The sequence below is a fragment of the Homalodisca vitripennis genome, chromosome 5, assembly GCF_021130785.1.
Source record: "Homalodisca vitripennis isolate AUS2020 chromosome 5, UT_GWSS_2.1, whole genome shotgun sequence".
NCBI lineage: Eukaryota > Metazoa > Arthropoda > Insecta > Hemiptera > Cicadellidae > Homalodisca > Homalodisca vitripennis.
This window is the reverse complement of record NC_060211.1, coordinates 102,737,971-102,760,808: the sequence shown is the minus strand read 5'-3', so window position 1 is coordinate 102,760,808 and position 22,838 is coordinate 102,737,971. Positions and strand designations below refer to the sequence as shown.

General features: G+C 31.9%; 2 protein-coding genes across 2 annotated transcripts in view; one reads left to right on the top strand and one right to left on the bottom strand.

Moving 5' to 3' along the window:
- The window catches only part of LOC124362596 (vacuolar protein sorting-associated protein 41 homolog), a 39,814-nt gene extending 36,541 nt beyond the window's left edge, over positions 1 to 3,273 (bottom strand). Inside the window, exon 1 of the mRNA XM_046817242.1 lies at positions 3,113 to 3,273. Within this exon, the coding sequence (XP_046673198.1) occupies positions 3,113 to 3,148 (36 nt within the window). The 5' untranslated portion in view covers positions 3,149 to 3,273. The remainder of the gene's footprint in view (positions 1 to 3,112) is intronic.
- Positions 3,274 to 4,607: 1,334 nt separating this feature from the next.
- On the top strand, positions 4,608 to 21,223 carry LOC124362595 (elongator complex protein 5). Its single transcript, XM_046817241.1, has 6 exons — positions 4,608 to 4,911; positions 9,311 to 9,499; positions 12,749 to 12,925; positions 16,603 to 16,779; positions 17,678 to 17,865; positions 21,113 to 21,223. The coding sequence occupies exons 4-6, from the start codon at positions 16,642 to 16,644 to the stop codon at positions 21,204 to 21,206; spliced, it is 420 nt and encodes a 139-aa protein (XP_046673197.1). The 5' UTR covers positions 4,608 to 4,911; positions 9,311 to 9,499; positions 12,749 to 12,925; positions 16,603 to 16,641; the 3' UTR covers positions 21,207 to 21,223.
- The last annotated feature ends 1,615 nt before the right edge of the window (positions 21,224 to 22,838 follow it).

The following is a 22,838-nucleotide window of genomic DNA, read 5'->3' as shown; positions in this document are numbered from 1 at the left end:
TACTAACCCACATAATCCTCAGAGAGAAACATTCAAAGCATTCAAAGTTTAAAGTGTGGGGAATTTTTTAGCCATCTCAATAAGACATCATCCAACTTCAATACTATATAATAATCGTACACAATAAGAATTTTAAAAAAATTAAAAAGAATAATACATTACAATTATTATAAAAATAAATTTAACCCTTTGGAGACCAGTCTATATTACAAGTAAACCAGAAATACCAGGCTATTATAACAGGATTTGCAGTTTTGGGGAAATGGTTAATATTTTAGGAACCTAAAATTATATCCTTAACCTATTTGTTTATATTGTATATTAAAAAATGGGCTATCAAAATATATGTCATTTACTTGCAAAAAATATTATGAATAAGTAAGTATGTAATAAGTATTGTAAAATTGAAATTTATGAAAAAAAAAAATAGTTTCAAACCACTTCTGACCAGTGGTAAAAAATTTTGAGGCATAAAGCCATATGTATTCTAACAGTGAATCCCATATAATATATGTACAGCCGCATGTGAAACTGACTCACTCACTTACATACAAATTCTAACATAGTTCTAGAAGTACTGGAAACTTGGCACGCAGGTAGATTTACCAATATGATCCACAGGAAAATCCTGAAAACTGGACATATTTACTTGTAAGCCCCTCAAAACAATTTGAGAAAATTAACAAATTTTTCATCCCTGCAGGCTTTTTATATAAACCTGATAGCGAGCTAACCGTTGGAGCTAGCTCGGATCTGACAAAAAATCGTTAGTCAGGAATGAAGTGAACTAAAAGGTCCAGTGACTTTTTGTCCTATCTCTAATGGTTAACCTACAAAACGCTTGAATATTTGACATTCCAGAGATTTTCTTCACTTAAAATAATGTTTCAAGCCCGATAGCAGCCGAACGGTAGGTCGTCGTAGCTCAAATCTGATTGACCCACTAAATTAGCAAACTACGTGATCTACAGAAAAGGTCCAGTGACCTTTGCCCTATCTCCATCGTATGACCGCAATACGCGATTATGTGCAAAATGTGTGTAATTTTCATGTGAGAATTTAGATTTCGGGCTCGATAGCGATGAAACCGTTGGTCATAACTCAAAACACCCTACTTATAAAATATTTAGTGTATAATGTGATCTACAAAAAAGGTCCATTAATATTTTGCTGATATCCTCCCTTAGTTAGACCGTAAAACACAATTATGACCGAAATTCTTGTAATTTTTACGTGTAAATTCTGGTTTCGGGCCCGATAGCGGTCAAACCGTTGGACTAAGCTCAAAACAAATTGTCAATTAGATTTAGGAAACGATGTGATCTACAATAAAGGTCCGGTACTTTTGCTATATCCTTAATGGTTTGGCCGGAAAACGCGTTTAAATGCAAATAATTTGTGATTTCTACGTGAACATTTTGTTTTCGGAGTCGACAGCAACTCATCCATTAGTCTTACCTTAAATATTAAATTTATTATAACCAGAAAATAATGAAATCTACAAAAAAGGCCAAACAGCTATATGTCGTATACCCTTGTGTAAGCCTGAATAACGCTCTTAATGGCAAAATCTTTATCGTTAATGGCAATTTTAGGGGTTTTTGATTTTTTCCGACTATAATGTGTGCAATTCATAACAGTTCCAGAATGTGTTTGTATTACTACATAAACGACTGACTAGTATACATCTACTAGAGCACATCGCGAATTGGCTGAGCGTTAGCGAAAGTCAATAGTAATTAGGGACAGAGTGTCTATTATATATTTTACACTTAAACAATTTATAATACTTGACCGGTGCAAACTTTTGTCCCAAGCTCTGTACCGGCTAAACCAAAGGTCCTATGGATGCATTCAACTTAATTCTCACCGACATTGCTTCCTTTTGGGAGGCAGAATATGATAACCGTTCTTCGTAATGACTTGTGAATTTATGTTTTTTAAATACCTACTATAATTTATTGTGGTCTCCGAGAAGAAAAACTCATCCAAAAATAGTGGCCTCCTGAGAAGCAGTGACTGACTATACAAAAAGCAGACAGGTGACATTGCATGTATACAGACATAGAATAAACAAACAAGAACTCAAAACCTACTTTTTAAAAAACCATTATATTTCATTACTTTGGCTATCAATATAAACTTTTTTTTCCAAAATTCGAAATGTGTCATTGAATAAATGGAAAACATTTTTACATAATTTCAGATATAACGGAAGTTTACCTTATTCACTACTATTACCGACTTACGATATATCAGAAGTTGGTCTCCGAACGGTTAATAAAAAAATAACAAAGCCAACTTTAGCCCAGACCTACATATCAGAGAAACTACAATATTTATAGCTTGATGAGATAGCAGTGAGCAATCGCTTTTGTGAAATGGAGGGCAGAATTCCCCCAATAGGTTCCTACAAGCCATACCTATATGTTGAAATCAAATGAAACGAATCTCACCACTTTTAAGAGATACATCACACAATTTCCTCATAAACATTGCCATCTTCAAATTCTCCAAAAACTAGTTACTTCTTATTGTTTATCTTTTACATTAAACATTGTTGTATTTAATAAGTAGAACTCCTATGTTAAGTTAAATAAATTATACTATCAAAGTATTCATTAGATAAAAAAAACGGAATGAATCTAGGGCCACTTATTTAAGCCTACCCTTGACTGTGAAAAAGTCGCGTTATGGGCTTTGCAGGACTAGTCAACATCGGTCAGTATAGAGCAGCAGTGAAAATATAACATATTACAGGTAGACAATTATTGTACAATAGTTTTACATGTTGAGTGGCAAACACAAACAAGTCACACTACACATTACTTGCAGTATTCTCCAGATATGCCGATAAGAAGAAATAACAATTTTCCAACCACTCAAGCAGGATTTGTTAATGTAATTTATCTAAAATGCTAATGAAGTTCCCATCATTATATACATTTATGATCAAGGCATTTTACTGACTTTTATAGAAAATGATCTCAATTACATAAATAAACATGATCATCTACCACCAACTAATAGCATTCTAGCCTATCCCAAACTAAACAATATATTCCAGGGTATGGCTCAAAGTCCAAGTTAATAAAATTGTTATTTAACATACCTTTTCAGAAGGCCTGGATTCCGAACTGTCACCCATATTTTAAATTATGTTCCATATATCTTTTAAGCATAAATCAATGTACCTGTAATTCTACAGTTTAGTAAAAAAAAAACTTAATTAAACCATAACCAAAATTTCAATCCACTCCTAGTCCTGTAAACATTTCCTTACAGCTGACTCAGCTGAGTATCTGACGTCATTTTTTTATCATTATCAGCAATGTTGCCAAAACCAATTATTAAAGTTACCCACATCTGAATTTAACTACCAGACTAAACAAAATCCCAATCTACAACTTATGGTATTATATAAAATATATCGTGCTAATCTCATTCTATTGTAAAATAAGTGTAAGAATGTAGGAATTATACATCTAATTGTTAATAAGAGTGTAAGTGACATTAACACTAAATCATATACTTGCCTCAGTACATACGACGAAATGCTATCTGAACCAGAGGAATGCTTTGGTTTAAAAGGCCAGATCTCTTTTTCAATTTCTTTGTTTGATGTTTCGGATAGAATCATAGAACATGCAACTAAAGGAAGACCTAGTTGGGAAACGTACAAAATATTTTGATTCTTGGTGCAATTCTCACTTATCAATAAGAATACTTTATTCATGCAATAGTACTCAAAAGTGTTCTGTGCAAGTACATCAGTATCAAAAGTAATTATAAAAAGGCAACATAACAACTGTTTACAATAAAGAATACAATTTAAAGGTGACACACGATAAATTCTTGTAACAATTTTAAGTTATTCCTACTAAAAAAAAATCGGTCTAATCAAGACATGGGCATCACGAGAGCCTCGTAGAGACTGTATAAAGCCTTCCCGATCAAGTAAGCCTTTAAATAATTTTTGAAACTGTTTACATTTGTTTGAAATTTGATTATATTTGGAAGTAAATTGTAGAGTTTAGGACCAAAATTTATTATTGCAACCACATGGGAATTGTGGAACAGATTTCGTTCGGTAAAGCTAGTTCTATTTTGTAAGCATAGACAACGATACTGAGTTAAATCTTTTGTTCAGTGTTTGAATCCATTTTAATCGTATACTAACTATTTATAATCACGTTTTGCTTTGTTTGCCACTAGATGATGCACAACCGCAGAGTTTCATATAGTAACAGATTTTAGTATTGGATGCTATATCTTCTTCTAGACTGATACATGATCAAAGCCCTTGTTTACGATATTCGATAACTGTTCCATAAGTTCTCTTTCAACCATAGAGAAACTTTTTACCGTATAGGAAATTGTAATGCCTTGGTGTTGGTGATAATGAAATGGTAACGAGACAAACTTAATTCAAACTATGAGTCAGTCCATGTATTTAATCATATTAACATAATTATTTTTACCGCCAACCACGAGGACCGAGTGATTTTTGCTTTAAACCAAAACCTGGAAATCTCAATTAACAAAAAACAGTGTACATTGAGGTTTTGTGGAACTTTTCTTAAGCCGGCCTTCAGGAAAAAATATAATAAAAACATAACCTCTTCTCATTCCTCAATGAGGATGTTATTGATAATTATTATTAATTAATATTTATAATGCCAGTTAGTTACGAATATATTGTTTATATACATAACGTTTTAATAAGTCATAAGCCCAACTAGTTCATGATTATTCCTGTATAATCAAATTACTGTAAATTTATCTAAACTTCGTTGTTTTGCTGTAGGTTTTTAAGTTCGTAATTTTGTTGGTACTTAATAATTACTGTTAAGATGAAGTTAATGCAATTACTTGATGGCTCCATCAGTAGTGAATTTATTTTAATCCATGGTAAGGTTGTTCATTTTCCTAGAAAATACGTTGTGTTATAAGAACCATATTATAATCTAATCAGAATGTGGAATATGTCTAAATTCACTTAAACGATGGGTTTTGTGTTATGCTTTAACACTGGCAGTTAATTTTTATCTAACTAGGAGGCTGGTTTAGCTTACTAATAGGCTATTAACTTTTGAAAGTTACCTGAAATGATCTACAATCTCTTAACAGTTTCTTAAAATAGCGTATGCTCCAGTATACTTAAACTATAGCCTATTGCACAATAATTATCAAAGTGTAATTTTAGATTTGGTATCAATTTACAATAACGTGACCATGGAAAGGTATGTTCAATTTTTTTTCCTGAAAACTACAATTTTTCCTGAAAACAATAGTGAAGAAAAAATTCGTCGGCAACGAAAATCAAAGGAGTTACGATTTTTTTAAATCCTCTGAAAACTCTGTTTTTGACAGTACCTCTGGCAATTTTACTGAAATTATGACGTTAATCCTGTCAACGATGCCTGCCCACTGCGCAGTGCTGCGCACTGCTTGCTCTTTTAGAAAAAAAATTAACTCGAGCTTGCAAAAGTCGAATCCCAGATCACGTGATGCCCCTGATCCTTAACCCTCCAAGTGTTGTTCGACAAAATTTTGTCGGTTATTTTCCATCCTTAATGCAGTAATGCCCGAAAGGCATCAATATAATACAATGATATACTTTCCCCCCAGTTTATATGCACCTGTGATAATAATACTTGGCTATAAATGCCTAACCCATAAAAAAAAGTTCATTTTTCATGGTCACGGTATTGTAAATAAATACCTTAGATTTTAACGGAAAATTTTTCTAGTTTACTGGAAATCGGGGTTTCTGAGGGGGGAATAACTCTTGAGGAGAGATAGGGGGCAGTAACAGGGTTATCAGATAATGTTTACTTTAGCTACATTACCTAAAACCACTTTTAATGTCTTCTTAAGGGATAGACTTTAATAAGCAGCCTACTCTCGTTATCCGATTGCTATTATCAAATGGTTTGACTGCTTTTATCCGTAGGATAACTCAATATTACAAATTATTCAACTTAGCATATGATTTCAACTTATTAGTTATAATAATTAGCGATGAATATGAGGAAAATATGTAAGATATTTCTCACAAGTGACGAAATTTGTGTAAGTGGCTTCAACATGAGGGTTTGGCTCCTGGTACCCATGGGGAGGATTATTTCCTCTATTTCACAAAAGCGGTTACTTATTGATAGTTATAAATATTGTAAGGTTTCTATGATATCTAAGTCTAGCCCATATTTGGTTTTGTAATGTTATTGTAAAATTGATGTTTTAGACATTTTTATGTACGAGATTCTTTTTGTTGCAATAATTTATTATAACTCTTATTGGGTACGATTTTTAAGTTGGATAATATATAGAATTGTTCGATAATAGCAATCGAATAACGAGTGTAGGCCGCTTATTAAAGTCTCTCCCTTCTTAAGTAATATACTTTCATTTCAAGAATGAATTTATAGGCAATTGCAAACCATACATTGCACAAAAGTTAATAGTGTTTTAATTTCAATTTATATTTCAAATAGTTCATCAAATGTGGGAGAGGAATAAGGGTTGGGGGAAGATAACAAACTAATAAGGGTTGGATGTAAGATGTAAGAGGAGGGGATAACAGAGTTGTAAACATTCACATAAGAATTTGAGCAGAAAGGTTAGGTCTACCAATGGCAATTGAAGATAAAAGAGTTTTTCGGGACTTTTCTGGGGATCAGTGCGGTTAACGGCCAGAGTAGCCAATCAAAATATATATGGTTTTAGGGGTTAGAAATAAAAAATAACTGTGTTTTAATAATTGAAATATAAATTTGTGGTTATATTTGTGTACTGTGCTTTATCTATAATTAATATTTGTATAAGTAAAATATTTGTATCTATAATTTTTAGTACTATCTGCTCGTGATAGCTTATCTGAGTGTTCTGTGGTCAGAACAGCTTAGTATGGTAACATCAATCGTCTCGTGCAGTACCATTCACTGGCTCTTCGATGGCGTGTATTAACAATTACAGCGTGTTAACTCTATTACAGTAAATTACGGTAGTTTTAAAAGTTATTTACGTGTTTGATTGTGAATTACTTGAGCAGTTGAAATGTTAAGAAATTATTTCATTCCTTTTTAATTGGTCATCGTGTTTTTTCAGAGTGCAAAGTACAAGTACATACATACACGAAGTCATGGTTACGTTAGTTTTGCTTATTTATTAAAACTAAGTGTTAAGTAAATCTATCTAACCATTGGAGAGTATGCAGTTCTTCTGTACAACAATAATATCAGTCTAGTGGCCAGTTAAATCTTTATTATTTCTTCCAACGGTATCTTCCAATTCAATACAACAGTAGTATAATGTGAAATAATTTACAAAAATGAATAACTTATATCAAACAATATTCATGTATTATACACAATCAATCGGATCTTTATTTCTCATTTATATACAATTCAGTACATAGAGAATTGTCATTAGTACAAAAACAGAATGATACAATGACATTTCAATTAAAATACACTAGTAATAAATATAGACTATGAGAATATTAACAAGGATCTTCAAGTAACCTGGATTAAAGTCATTTTCAAAATATTATAGTTTATAAGAGGCATGTAACTCTGCTCTATGTTAACTGTATAACATCGGAAATCCCTTAGATCCATTTTGCATGAAACTAATATGTAAAAATGTGTAAAATTTAAGTATGTAAATATGCTGTGAATGTTAAATACGTTTCTTTAACCTAAAATAGAAATGGGAAGAATATTTTCAAAACAATTATATTGTATCAAGAATCAAGAATTTTATTATTCATATAAACATACAAAGATGCACTGGCATCGTCAGTAAGAATATTAAGAGATCTGTACCACTGTAAAAAAGTTTAAAAGACTAATAATAATACACACTACTGAAAATAGGAAATAGGTACACTACTAATCAAAAATTGAAACCAGAAATACATAAAAAATTATATATGTGCAATTTTAAAACAATTCAGAAATATTTTTTTCAGTCAATTAAAAAGAAATCCTCTACATTATCCAAACATTCAATTAATAGTATAGACTTAATCTTGTTCTTAAAAGCTAGAATAGGTATATTTTTATTATAACGAAACATAATTATAAAGTTTAGTTAACATATACAGAGCATTTTTTCAGTCAGTTAACTCTAAAATACAGTGGAAATATATTGAATCAGTTTTAATATCTGAAATATATAACTGATAAAAGACTTTTAACATAGAATGTAACTTACTACAATTCCTTTGGTTTCTTTCTTTTTCGTGGGCATTCAAAATAAATGGTAAAAAATACACTTATTTTATTGGTTGATTTTATATGAAGTAACTCTTCTCTGTTATTTTCTCTTCAAACTCTGTGAATTTTGTGTAGATAACTATATAGTCATTTGTACAGTGCAGATTAAGTATTTGTCCTAGATGTCAACAAGTACACAAAGTCATGCATTTTAAAAAATACAGGTTTTGAAGGTTCTCTTGTATTACACTGTTATGTGAAAATATACTTCAAATGTAAAAACAGTATATTTTCTGTATACAGTATTGTAACAATATTGATTACTGGAAAATGAAACCATATTAATAAGCATTACTATGTTAAATATCAGCCTTTTTAGCCAATAAAATGATTCATAAAACAAACTATTTGCAAAACACACATTATAGATAGCTCATGTGAGCACAAAAGCACATAGAATAAACACCCTTTTGAACTATTTTTCAAAATACTTAGACTTCTTCCTTTTAGTGAAATATTTTAAAAGAAAAATCACCAAAAACTGAAGAAAGACAAACCATATAATCAAGAAGAACATTAGCAATTTTAGGGAATATGCTGGTCTATATGTTATGGATGTCAGCCGAAAAAGGGTTAAAGGCAGTAAAACTTTTGTCATCTGTCACACCCAGTTGATGGTTTGTTTGGGAATCTGGAATTACAAACATTTTCTTTTGTTAAGTATTCCAAAATGCTGAAACACATGTTTAAAATCACTTTTGAAGAAACTTGAAACTTCACTCCTGAAATATTACGTATTACCCCTGATACGCTGAAAAGCTGCACTTTTATAAAGGTTCACACAGACTCTGGTTAAGATGATTAGAAAAAGGTCACTCAGTAGGAAAAGAGTTCTTAAAAGTAGTTTATAATCATCCAAACCTAGATTGCAAGTTCAGGATTAGTTGTTTAGGAAATGTTTAAGCTCCAGGGTTAGACTCATCACTTTCTGCTTAAATCTTATTAGCTTATAGTGATTCTATTGTATGCTAGTTATGTTTGTTGTATAATAATATTTTCTTTTATTGAACATGTAATTTTTCCTGCAGATTCCAAGGAAGCAAAAGGTGGACTTCTTATTAATGAGTTTGTCAAACAAAATGTGAGATTGCAAAATAATGTTCATCTATTAAGTTTAGAAAAAAATCCAGTCATCTTCAAGAATGTATCTAAAGCATCAAATTTAAAACATCACTGTTTTAGTGACTACAATAAATGGCTCTACAGTAAAAGATCAGGTTTGTGCTTTTACTTAATGAATTGCCTTAAAAATAATTTAAAATCCCTACCCTAATTAATTGATAATTATTTAATAAGGTCAATAACCACAATTCAACTTTAATAACAGGCATTTACCCAATCATTAATCATGTTTTGTAAGTAATTACAATTTTGAAATTCACTGGTGCAGCTCTGTGGTTGGTGTCCTGCACATGCACATTGTGCATCTGTACGTAAGTCACAGACACCATTATGGCAACAGTCGAACGTGTTACATTTGTTTATATGTATTTAATACTTTGGAGTCTGTGATTGAGTCCCACTTGAGCACTATTGGTCAATTCTATAGCCGTCACTCATGCATGTGTTTTCCTATCTATTTATTGATTTCAATGAGTGCCAGCTGAGTGCCACCTGGTTCAAAATATAATGGGATGTTGGATTGTTAACAAAAATTTGCTGGGAGCTATGACAATACTAAATGTTTTGGTGCTAGTTTTTGTCAACTGTTATCACTGGATGATGTCTGGTCATGCATAGGAACATGCAAAAAAAGGTCATTAGGACTATGGGTAGAGCTGGCACTCGAGAACATTGCCACCCACTGTTTGCTAGCATTAGAATTCTCACTATTTATAATCTTTATACAGTAGTGTATCACATACTGCTTTATACAAAATCTAACGTACATACCTTAAACTACCAGACAGAATATACACAGTTATAACACTTCTAACAAAGACAAATTGATGTTCCCAGTCGGAGACTTAGTAAAACAGCAAATTTTGTACAAATAAATTCAATTAGAATTTCAACAAACTTCCTCTTTTAGCAAGAACCCCTCCTTTGAACAAATTTAAAATAGTTGTGTATGATTGGTTAGTAGAGAATCATTTTTATTCAATTCAAGAGTTTATGTACATATACTGTAAGTATAACATGAATATGATGTATCATAGATATTTAATTAGTTTAAAGTTCTTACTTTATTGACAATGCCTATTTCAACATGTAAATGTGATCAATGGCAATAAAGTATTTGATTTGATTTGAACAAATATGGTGTTATTCATATGAAACTATGAAAGATACTTTGTTTGAAGTTTATTTTTGACGATGGAAGGATTGTGAAGGAAACAGGACTTTTCCGGACATTTGCCATCGTTCAGTGAAACAAAAAATCAGTAACACTACTTTTCGAGATCTGCAATCTGATCTCTTCTTCAGGTAAATAACTAACCTAATACATAATTACAAACTAGGTTAACCCTCCGAGTGGTGAAAGACGCTGCAGCGTCTATTAAATCTCGTTCGCGAGTGGCAAAGACGCTCTAGCGTCTATTAACGCAAGCCTCTCTTGTTCCGGTATTTCCGATGTTATGCCGCGACTTAAACGCTATATATTAGGTATGGTTAGAAAGACCAGATTCTAAACTTTAATTTGATATAGTATTTAGATATGCTGGTACTAATGGAACTCTTACAAACGGTTCATCCACCTACTGTACTACCTCCTGGACCAAGTGTAGGTCTTCTTCACGGGATTGCTTATTTACCAGACTTTGTGCAGTGAGTGTACACACCAAAAAAGGGGGTAAAAGTCACTTCTGGTGCCCAACTTGTAATTTTGGGGTTCATAGGGAGTGTTTCCCTTACCTGGAACATTATTGGAGGCCTCTCAAACCAGGAAGAATGATGAGGAATGAGGTTGGCTCTGATACTGACTAAAATGCAGTAAAAAACGTGTACATAAAAGTTTCGATCAGCAAATAGTGCGTTGTTTTTAGGAATAATACATATAACGGATACATATTTTTGTTCAGAATTAAATTTTAAACAAAATGGCTATTTTGGATTTGTGTTAAAAAATTAAGTTTAGGAACATTTACTCAGCCTAATATAAAACAAAAAAATTTGAATTTTGATTTTTGGAATTCAACCCATTGGTTTTTTACACCAATCCAAGGTAAGTGTTTCATATTATTACCATTCTACTCTGTGTGTTATGAAGTTTAAATCGATGTATGATATGTAATACTTATATAATATACAGGATTTTATATAAATTTTCTTTTGCGAACATACAAAATCAGTAAAAATGTCCCGCCACTTGGAGAAAAAAGTACCACCACTCGGAGGGTTAAAAATAAACAAACCATACCAAAGTGTTGCGACATGCCTAAGTCAGGAATCACAACCACCATGTTCTGTGTCAACTTCACTAACTCTAAAACATGCATTTAATAAAAAAACTATACACAACACTAATCATTAAAACTGAACTACAGAATACAGGTCACAATATGTCTGCATTCGTCTACCAACCATCTACGACTGATGAGATGAAAGATTCTTTGTTTGAAGTTTATTTTTGACGATGGAAGGATTGTGACCATACAAACACACTTAGCTCCTGATGATAAAAATGAAAATTTTACGTTGATCTCTAACTTAAACAGCTTTGTGTATCATAAATGATCAAATGGCCCACAACAGTATTGTTGGTGTGTATTAGTTTTGATGCACATGACACTGAATGTGTGCATTGCATAAGAGATAACGTGCATTGAGTTGATACACAACATGGATGTTGTGATTCTTGACTTATGCTTGTCATAATGTTCTGGTGTGTTTTTTTTGTATTTTAACCTAGATTGTAGATATGTGTTTAGTTAGTTATTCATCTGAGGAAGAGATCAGATTGCAGATCTTGAAACATAGTGTAACTGATTTCTCGTATTATTGGATAATGGTAAATATCCTGTTTCCTTTATAATTCTTATATTGTGTAAAAGAAACTTTTAAGCAAAGAATTAATACTATTAATCTAACCACTTTTGATATTAACCTAAGTGACACACCCACAAGAAAACGTGCAATGTTTTTAGATCTTCAATTTTTATATTCATACTAATAGGCTGTAAATGTTGTCAATCTAACTAGACCAGTCAGAAGCTGTTTTGTGTGATCTCCAGTCTTACCAGCAAATAACTCCTTTTTTTAGAATGTGTATCTTTACTTGTATTCATCAGTTTTTTTTTAACATCGAAGACATTTTAAACACATGTTTCTACTTAATATCTATGTTAAGAGAAATAAAATGCTAGTAATGGTGCATTCAAAGGTGTAATTTCACATATTAGTCCTTTTTATAATTTATCATTGTCATAACAAATGTGATAATCTTTATCGTTGCTTGCTATTTTATTGTTGTATTTGACCAAAATTATTGCAGTCTGTACTATTTAATTGAATTATTGTTTCAGATCACTCTTCTGAAGAACATTTAAACCCGATTGATGTTCTTAAAGATATACAAAAAAATGTAAAAACAGAATCAAAAACTGTGATTGTAATTGACTCACTATCATTGTTAGTGTTATTGTACCCGGATGTGTCATACAAATCAATTTGGAACTTGGTAAATCAACAAGTACTACCAGGTGAGTTTATCTTTTGTTTTCAGTGACTATTTTTTTAGAAAGTTCATCAGACAAAGGTAGCAATCGATTTCACCAAAGGGGTGTCTAAAAATCGTAATAGACACCAAGATTGATTTTTAACACAATGTTATTTATTTGATTATGTAACATAAATAAAACATAAAAATCATTTTTCGCTCTGCTTAGCATAAATAATAATTATAATTTAGGCTTGCCTTACCAATTAAAAATTATGTACATAGCAGCAATCAATTATCAGTTTCACTCCTTAGGGAATGTTTAGTTGCAAATTGTTGTTTATATATTATTATGTCATCAATAAATGTTATAAGATCACACTGTGAGCTCAAGGGCCACTTGTGACGGCCATAAGTGTAATGATGATGAAAGTGGTCACTTCATTGTAAGCAAGAGGTCGAAATCTGCCCTATTCTTGCGAGAAATAGAGAGGATGACTGCTTTATGTTGAAATATACACAAATTAAGCCTACCTTTTTCTAACTCCATGAAATGGTGCTAGTGAAAACAATAGCTCTATTAGCAATTGTGTAGGTAATTGAAAACATGCTATAAAAATAAATGTTTATAACTGATTTTTGTTACTGAGTTCTCCCACTTACAACATGGACCTGACATGATAAAAAACACTGTAACAGAAAAACTATGTCAATTATTATACCTATTTGGGCTACACTTACATTCACCTCAACATAGACTTAATTTGAATGTCTAGATTTAAAACATACTTAATTTGAAAGGTACAGCAACAAGCAGAACTTTGCTATATGATAATTATATGATTTGATAGTCTGTTACATCGTTACTAAAAAATTACCTAAGAACAAGGTAGGAATATGACACACCACATGTCATATAACAGGCTTCGCTCAGGTTGCATGCCAAATTTCAAATCTATAGCTCATTTCATTCTCAAATCATACGCACACAAAATTTTATCTCCATTACTTTTTAATACTCTATGCATAAAAATTTCACACATTAAAATCTCATATAACTGTACTCAGTTATTTTAAAAATTTATTTATCCTGTAATTTCTTCATGGTTAGACAGATATACAATTTGTACAACCCCTCGAGTGATAGGCTTTGCTAACGCTTAGCCAATAAATTAATGACAGTTTGTCCTTGTAATTCCTTGCACCGTATATATTCTTAATCTGTTCTGGTATAAATATGACACTATGTGAACAAATCTAGCGGTCTATCTTTGTCAACTTGCTTATTTGAATCTGGAAAAGTGTTTTTAAAGAGTAATGTAATATGAAGAAATATGATCTGTTGAGTGATGAGATTGATCTCAGTTATACAGCTGTGTGTCTTAATGATGGAGATAAGAAGACAGTTCACCATGGAGGTCTGTGAGACTACTCTCAAAAGAAGATGGAGATCCATTGGTTTTGGGAATATTCCAGGAGTCGAGAGCCAGTTTGTTCCATACACCTATGTACACAACCTGGTTTTCTTTTAAATCAATAGAGAAATTACCCTTAGGGAATAAATTGGTTGTCAGCCATGCTAGTTTTGTGTGGAGGTTCAAATGAGAGAGTATCAAAAGGGTTAAAATTGAAATGATAATATTTTCTTAGATCATATTTATCTTAGCTTGACATACTTATGATCATATTTATCTTAGCTAAAGTATCAGTGGATCTCATAAGTCAGATTTCAGTCCTGCCACAGCCGTACAAGTATTACTTGTTACTCAATGCGAATGAGTTAACATGTTCTAATATCATATATTCATTGTCTGTCTATTTAACTTTATATATATATATATATATATATATACTAGCAGTTACCCGCGGCTTCTCACGCATTTTCCTGTTGAAAACTCGGACAATATATTCATGTATTCTTTATCTATGACATAATAAACACTCCTGAGATAATCGATAGTCACTCAAAGCTATTCCAATCTCCTGATCCATTTTAGATTTAAGTTTAAAGAGCAGTGTTTTGGGTTCCTGAAGTCGTAAAGTTAAACAGTTTTTATAAGATTTGTATTTCTGCCAACATTCCATGATAATTTATTGAAGTGCTCTGACAATTTCAGTAACAATAAGAGTTAGCCTTTTTATCCCAGTGTATCGTTCAACTAAAAAGTTGCTGCGGTCAATATGAGTCTGTTCTGGTCGTTTAAATTCACCCCCGGTCTAATCTATTTACAGTTTCACAATTGATTTATGCTGTTGAACTAACCAAAACAATGATCTCATATGGTGGTTTCGGAATTCAACTTAGATTAAATTTATGTGATTAAGTGATTTTGATATTTTTACCGATTAATAAATATGTATAAGGGGTATATGCTTCTAGTATAAGGGCAAGAGTGTGTTATCCCCCTTTGCTTAGACACAATGTTAAAGGAGCTAACCAGATTCGATTACTTTATGTGCAAACATTCACAGCTTTATTTAATGAGGTAGTTTTTATAACAGCATATAAATAGCATTTCCATGGCATTAGATGGATTATTGATCATTGGCGCAATCAAAATTTAAAATTAGGTAATAACTTCGTCTCTGCAATCTGCATTACAGTACTGATCAAGCAGTTTATATAGTTACTAAAATTTCAATGTAAACAAATGTTTCTGCCTCTTTGATGAACTTCAGCTGAAAGTGTTAACAGCTGAAAGTATCAGTTCACTTTGTGTTACGTGTCGTAGCGCAATCTGCCAGATCCAATATAAAACACTCTAACATCAACAACAATTTATAAATAAAAAATTTAATAAAATAAATTATTTAAATCTGACCAAATCATGAATCTAAACCATTCTTGAATCCCCTTCAACACACACACACACACACACACACACACACAAAATTTTATCAAAATCGGTCCAGTCGTTTAGGAGGAGTTCAGTCACATGCACACGAACACAAGAAATATATATATATAAAGATGTTATATTTTCAATGGTATTGAATGCATAATTTTAAGAAGTTAAAATATGTATTTTTTCTATCTTAACTGGATTTCTTATATCATATGTGCCACTTGCACAGTAGTAAAAATTATTCTGTCTGTTTAACACATCGATTGTGGTAGATGCTTATATTGGATTCATTGAGGGGTGATGCGTCATCCACCACTGCAGTAACTGGGTGGTGCCAGTTCACATTTGGTCATTAGTGCTAACTCATCTGCTTGAGGCTTTATATTGTTGGTAAATGTTTCATCATTGATACAGTACACCCGATGGATATTTTGTTATTAGGAGCCCCTGAGGAAACATAACGTCTTTAGCCAAGTCAGAGGTCATTCATTTTTAGAGAAAATAGTAAGGCTAGATTGACTGGTTCTGAACTCAGTATGCAGAGTTTCTGAGAATTAGCACAGTTCGTGTGAACTTTCCCTTGTTTCTCGACTCGATTGGTCTAGACCCCAGAGGCCCATCATACTGTGAGTAGAGCATCACCCTCAACACTGATGAATCCATTATAGTGCGTCTGACTTATTACACCTATTCGAGATCACTCAGTATGTAGGCACGCAGTGAAGGTGTTCATAGGAAGTTTTGCAGTAATGCTTGATTACAAGTAATAAATTACTAGTATATGTAGTGTGTAATTTCAGTTAAGCAGTGGATTTCAATGCTGTGGGTTCCAGTGGCAGGCAGTGTGATAAATATTTCTTTCTGTTTGTGAAAGGGAGGCAGCAACAACAAGTGATATGTTTGATACACACGGATGTCTTGCCCGGAGGTAAAAAAAACATTGAAGATGTTTGAGCTGTTGGCTACAACCAATCTGATTGTGTTTCACGACAAGAGCAAGTCAATAGTAACAACTAGTCATCGTAAAGCAAGTGGAAGAATAATTCAGACTGTAAGTGTTTCAGATCTCAATGAAGTTATTTATGAAAATCATACTTGAATTTCCTGTTACATTGATAATATATTATGTAAATTGTATTATCAGTTTCATATAGAAACAGTTTATTTTATTCTACAGTGAATACAATAGTACAATAGGTGTGTTTTTTAATTATTAATTAAGTAATAATCATTGAAGTTTCTCTTTCTAAAAATCAATTGTAATAGATGAGCAGTACATTTTCTTTCTTACAGTAATGCAATTAAAACTCACAATGCAAAACATACAAGAATCAGGTTAAATTCTAATACTCTTAAGCATGAACACTGAAATAATATGTACCTGATGTATGCCTTACCTCTTGCTTGCTATAAGAAAAGTTTTTGAAAGTTTTGCAGCCTAACTGCGGAAATCCGTAAAAACTATGACAATTATTATTATTGTATTCAGAATTTTTAAAACATTAAAATTATCATTAGTGTACCACATGAGTTAGATGAGCTTAAGATGAGTTTATTTGTATGTTTTTATAATCAATCACAAGAACTCGTAGAAAACCACAATACAGTATAGCTCACATGAAATTAACACTCTACATAACTATTGGATTCTGAGGCTTGAAATAGAAATTGACGATTGAAAACGTTTGCTTCCAATGATGGATGTAATATCCATTTTTGAACTCACGAGATTAAAGGTCTGGTGCAGTTGGGAGAGTTAGGGGGCAAAATAGTGACTTTTCTAACAATTAACGTAGATTTTAGTGAAGTTTGAAAACAGGTCGAAACAAATGTAAGGTTCCTGCCAATCCTACAGTTTGAACCGCAACGGGCTTCTAGTATAAAAATAAAAGTGCTTCATCTGTTTTAAGTTAAAAAATAATTTTACACCTAATTAATTTCTTTTTCAGATTGAAGAGTTTTCTACTGATAGTGCTACAGGATTGATTTCAACAAAAGAAATAGAACTGTCTAAGGCAAGCAAGATCCGAAATGAAAATGATAATATTGCAAATATTGATAATGATGTCACCTTTAAATTGGGATTAGAAGATGAAGAAAAACGAGCCCGTAGTGAACTTGTTTTACCTTATCTTAAGTGAGTTATTTTATACTTTTAAATGACATTAATAATGCTTGGTAACAATAGCATGAATTGTTTGGTGCATATTGGTTGGATAACTAACATGTTCGTAATATTAAAGAATAACAATAATATAAAGAAACATTAAGTCAGTTGATGTGAGATGTCATAGGTTCCAAACTTTCATTTATCAACTGCTGCGTGTATCCAGTGTGGAAAAACACTCAGTAAACTGATTGTAAAAAAAGATTAGAACAATTGTATAATCAGATAAAAGGTTAATGAAGTGAGAAGTCATATGTTCATATATTTTATAGCTGTATTACCACGAGAAGATGTGTCTAATGTTTGGCATCGTTGTTAATGGACTAAAACTGTAGTGATCAGTTAATTTTTAATGTTTGCATTGGAAGATTCTTAGTTAAATTACATTGTATGAAAGTAATGTTTGCGTTAATTCAAAGCAAAGAAATTCCAAGTTATTGTAGAAACTCAAGAAAGCTCATATTAAAAAAAATCTTTATTCTTGGGAAATTTTTTCTACATTTTTTTTTTTATCTAGATAAAGAATTACTATCATCAGGATTGCCGATAATCAGGATATTTGAGTTATGAATTCAGCAGGAATCAATTTGTTAAAATTAATAATATTAAAATAAAAAAATTAAGTCACATTCAATTTCTTTAAATTGTAATTCCAAAATGTGTTATCATATTTATTGACTAATATAATATCAGGTCATTTTTGCAATGGTACTACATTTTTATATTACTAGGTGATAATATTTTAAAAGCTTTAAAATATTGCTTTCTGAGAAATAAAATGATATTGTTGGTAAACGTTAGAGAAACACTGTTAGGTGATCAAGGAAATCATTATGACTATACAGTTGTTGTAAGATTTTTTCATTGACATATTATGCCTATTTCTTTAAGTGTGCTACTTTAATTACGTGCATGTTGAAGAAATTCTATTGTAGTAATTTGAAAATAGTTTTAAATCAATTATTTTGTTTAAACATGAACACTCCTTGCAATAGATAATCCAAAAATGACATGTTAATTTTATAATTTTGTCATATGTAGCCTTTTGTGTTTAATTAGTAAGAGGATTAAACAACCCAACACATATTTACAAAGGACCCAAGACACATTTACAAAGGAACACACTAATTTATGAAAAAACCCTTTAATGGTAGAAATTGTTCAGTTTTATTTTCATTTGTATTTTAACTCATTTTGTTATTTTCTTCCTAGCAAACCAGTTATTTACTCAGATCCCCAATATTTTTAATGAGAAGAGTCTATACATCCAAGATATTTTCCAAGTCAGTATTCTGTCTAAAGTCCTGTTGAGGCTAAGAATATATGTGTAATAAATGTGTCAGTTTTGTTAGGTGTTGTATCTATGTTTGTTCTCAAATAATTAAATTATTTTTTTCTGGTCTAGTTTTCTGTGTGTGAGTACCATATAACTTTAACTACTTAACCGGTAGTGACAATGTCAGTACTATTTGGTATATTCCTTTGTTTTTGCTAGTTAAAGTTCACCTAAAACATTGCTTGATGAAGTGTTATAAGATATGTCAGCTGTGTTGTTTTTACCATAATGGTCATCCAAAAAACAAAGATCATTTTACAAAAAGTTCCCAATATATCACTAATTTTATTTTAACAAAACAGACAACTTGTAAGCTTCTTTTCTACATAATTTTGTATTGAGGAACTCGTCGTGATGCTTGCTGGCATGTCTGCCAATCCTCTGTTGATTGTCATCGTGATCTCCTCATCATTGTCTAAGCTAACTCCTTCAGCTTTTCCCAGCAGGGATCACTTCTGGCTGGTTTATACCTTCCAGTTGAACCCACCACTGGGCACAGTAAAAACCGATGTGTCACTTAAATCTGGGCAATCTTATGGATGTCCAGGAGCGGCACATCACTAACCGCAAATGTCGAGATTCTGGGGTTCATGGGAAATTCGATAGGTCTATTCTACTGTGAGAGATGACTGTTGGAGTTGGTGGGGTTTGTTCCCTAACCTCAGAGGTTCTTGCTAGCCTCAACAAGGGTGTGCCACCCCCTACCTTCTTTGACTGGAGAGGCTGGTTCAGAGCTGGCCTTCTCTTCTTCCAGGGAGACATGACATGAATTTGAGATGTAGTGCCCTAATTCTTCCTCATGGATCTCGATAGGAGGCGGCCTCTACCCCCTAACCTTACCTATCCTGAATATCCTGTCACTCCAGAAGCAGTGTTAAGGTCCTTATATGACAAAGTGCAATCTATAAGCTTCTTGTCCTAAGAAACAAAAAAAACTCCTTCAGCTTTGGAAAAAGTAATAATCACAGGGTACAAGATCGGTACTGAATGGAGGGTGATCGAAAACTTTCCACCCAAAACTGTCAATCAGCTCGAGTGTTGTTTCAGCAGCATGTGGATGCATTGTCATGGATACAACACACTGCCTTTTTACGATAGGCCAAGTCAGTGGATCTGTAAGGCATGTTGGAGTTTTCACACAGTGTGAGTCAGCATTTGTGGTTTCATGTCATGCCGTGAATTCACATAGTAAAAACACCATGACAATCACAGAAAACGAGAGTCATAAGTTTGTGTATCGAATTGAACTGCTTGCACTTTTAGCCCAAACATTCTAAACAGTGGATTTGGGTTATTCCATTCCATAGATTGGCATTTCATTTCAGGTTTAAAGTGCGATATCCAAAATTATCATTAATCGTATTGTCTGGTATTTCATCACCACTAATATTTGTTGTCTTCAAGAAAACTAAGTGTAATTACAATGTACTTTTGTTTATGGTCTTCACTCAAAAGGTATGGGAGGTTATCGTGCCCAAATCTTGTTACATACCAAATGACAGGATTAGGATTTATTAAAGGGTTTTATTAAGTTGATATGTTTGTAGCTACTTGGAACGAGACACTGAAATGATGTTTCCTATTAGTCAGTCCAGATTATACTGTTATATTGTGATAAAGGAGTGTTATCTTTATTGAGTTTTGCATGGTTTTTAAACACACACAAAACCATGCAGATATTATAACAGATCTAATAACAATTTGTATATTGTCAAAACTAATAGGTCTTCTTCCTGACTTTAATATTCTTTTTGTAATATTTTATATAAACTTCTAACAGTGAATTCCCAATGTCTCAGTGTTACTTTCCTGAATGCAATTAAATAATTAGATAGATAAAAATGCATTATTTACTATTTATTATATATTTTCTGATTTTAGAACCGCAAAACCAGGCTCTGGAGAGATTGTTTATGAACCTGATGCCAATGATGATTGGGACGAAGAAGACCCGGATGATGATCTAAATATATAAATACGAACAAATAATAATTTTGCTTTGTTCTTTATCCTGATTATTTTACTTTTATTAATACACAAATTGAGATTCAGAGCAGGTCAGTATTTCGTGGCCCTTTCTTTAACAACACTGTTACTTAGATAGACATCACTAGTTAGACTTTGTAAGAATTGAAGGGCTGACACTTCACGATCATTGTAATACTAAGTACATGTAGTTGCCAGTTGGAAACTGAATGGTTGTGATTCTATGAGTGTATGGCTTACTAATCAATTTTGTGTATGTCATTATTTAAAGTTTAATAGAAATTACCAATTGTTTTATAAAATAGCACTGAACATTTTAATTTACTGTAACACATTAACCAACTTGGTAATATTTTGTTTAATTAATACTAAATTCTAAAAATAACTCATTAACCTAATTTGATCAGATAATGTTATTTGAAGAAATGCTTTCTAAGACTAATACTTCCTGTACAGAAGAAATGAAAACTTTGAAAGTGCATTCTCATGGCTACATAACAGACTTGTTCTCAACATCATCTACAAAAGAAGTTTTAAATGTATGAAAGCTGATAGGTTTCATTGCTTTTTGTCTTATTGTATGCAAATCTTGACCCGAAAGGACACAAAAAAGTGTGTTGTCAAATATTTTGACTGAGCGTGAAATCGTCAATTTCAAGTTAAAGAAAACCTAGAGGTTAATGACCTTTAAACAGTTTATCACATAGTACATAAATGCCAACAATAGCAAATCATAAAGCTTGATACAGAACACTGCAGTAAACAGAGGAGTTTACAGCCAGTGTGAGGGGGAGGGGGAGGGGAAATCTTGTCACAACATGATGTAGTTGGCCTGCTTACTAGTGCTGTTTCTGTTTCACTTTATTTAGGTGCCTTATCTTAAACTTCAAGTTACCAAATTAGTTTGAACTTCAACTTATCAAGGTTTTTATAACACAACGTTCAAGTTGTAGAGGTGAAATTAACATTGACTGTTACAAAGTTCAAGAAATCGGAAAATTTGAACTTACCAAGGGCGAATTATTGAGAGTAAAGTTATCACATTTTGATTTTATGAATAAAAAATCTGTTACAGTTATTTGTAACGTTACCTCTTTTTTAAAGAAATGATAGTAAAACAAACTATAAAGGGAGTCCATTACTCTTTAACCACGTATCATTTTCCTTACACTAAGTTTTTAATATTTTATTAGTTACTTCATAAAATATAGTTCTTCATTTATTAGCATACAACTTTGTATAATCTCTGCAGTGGCTTTTCAGCAGTTAATGGAATATAGTTGCTGGCCCTAATATTGCATTGCTATTTGTTGGAAAATATACTAATGTCAATTATTTATGGATTGTCGTTATGTTAACCATATTTAAAATATCAAGAAATAAGTTTTATATTCAATTAGAAAAAGAAGAATAAGAGAATTACGGAACCCAAGTTTAATAAATAATTGTTTTATTTTATCATAATATAAAATGATTTTGAAAAAATTAGAAGGAAAAAAGCATTACAAAACTGTTCTGTTTTAAATTTATAAATAGAGTTACAAAAAAAATTATAAGACAATGTAGAAAATATAGTTTATTTGATTTTACCTTTTCCATAATCTCTCATAAAAAGACATTG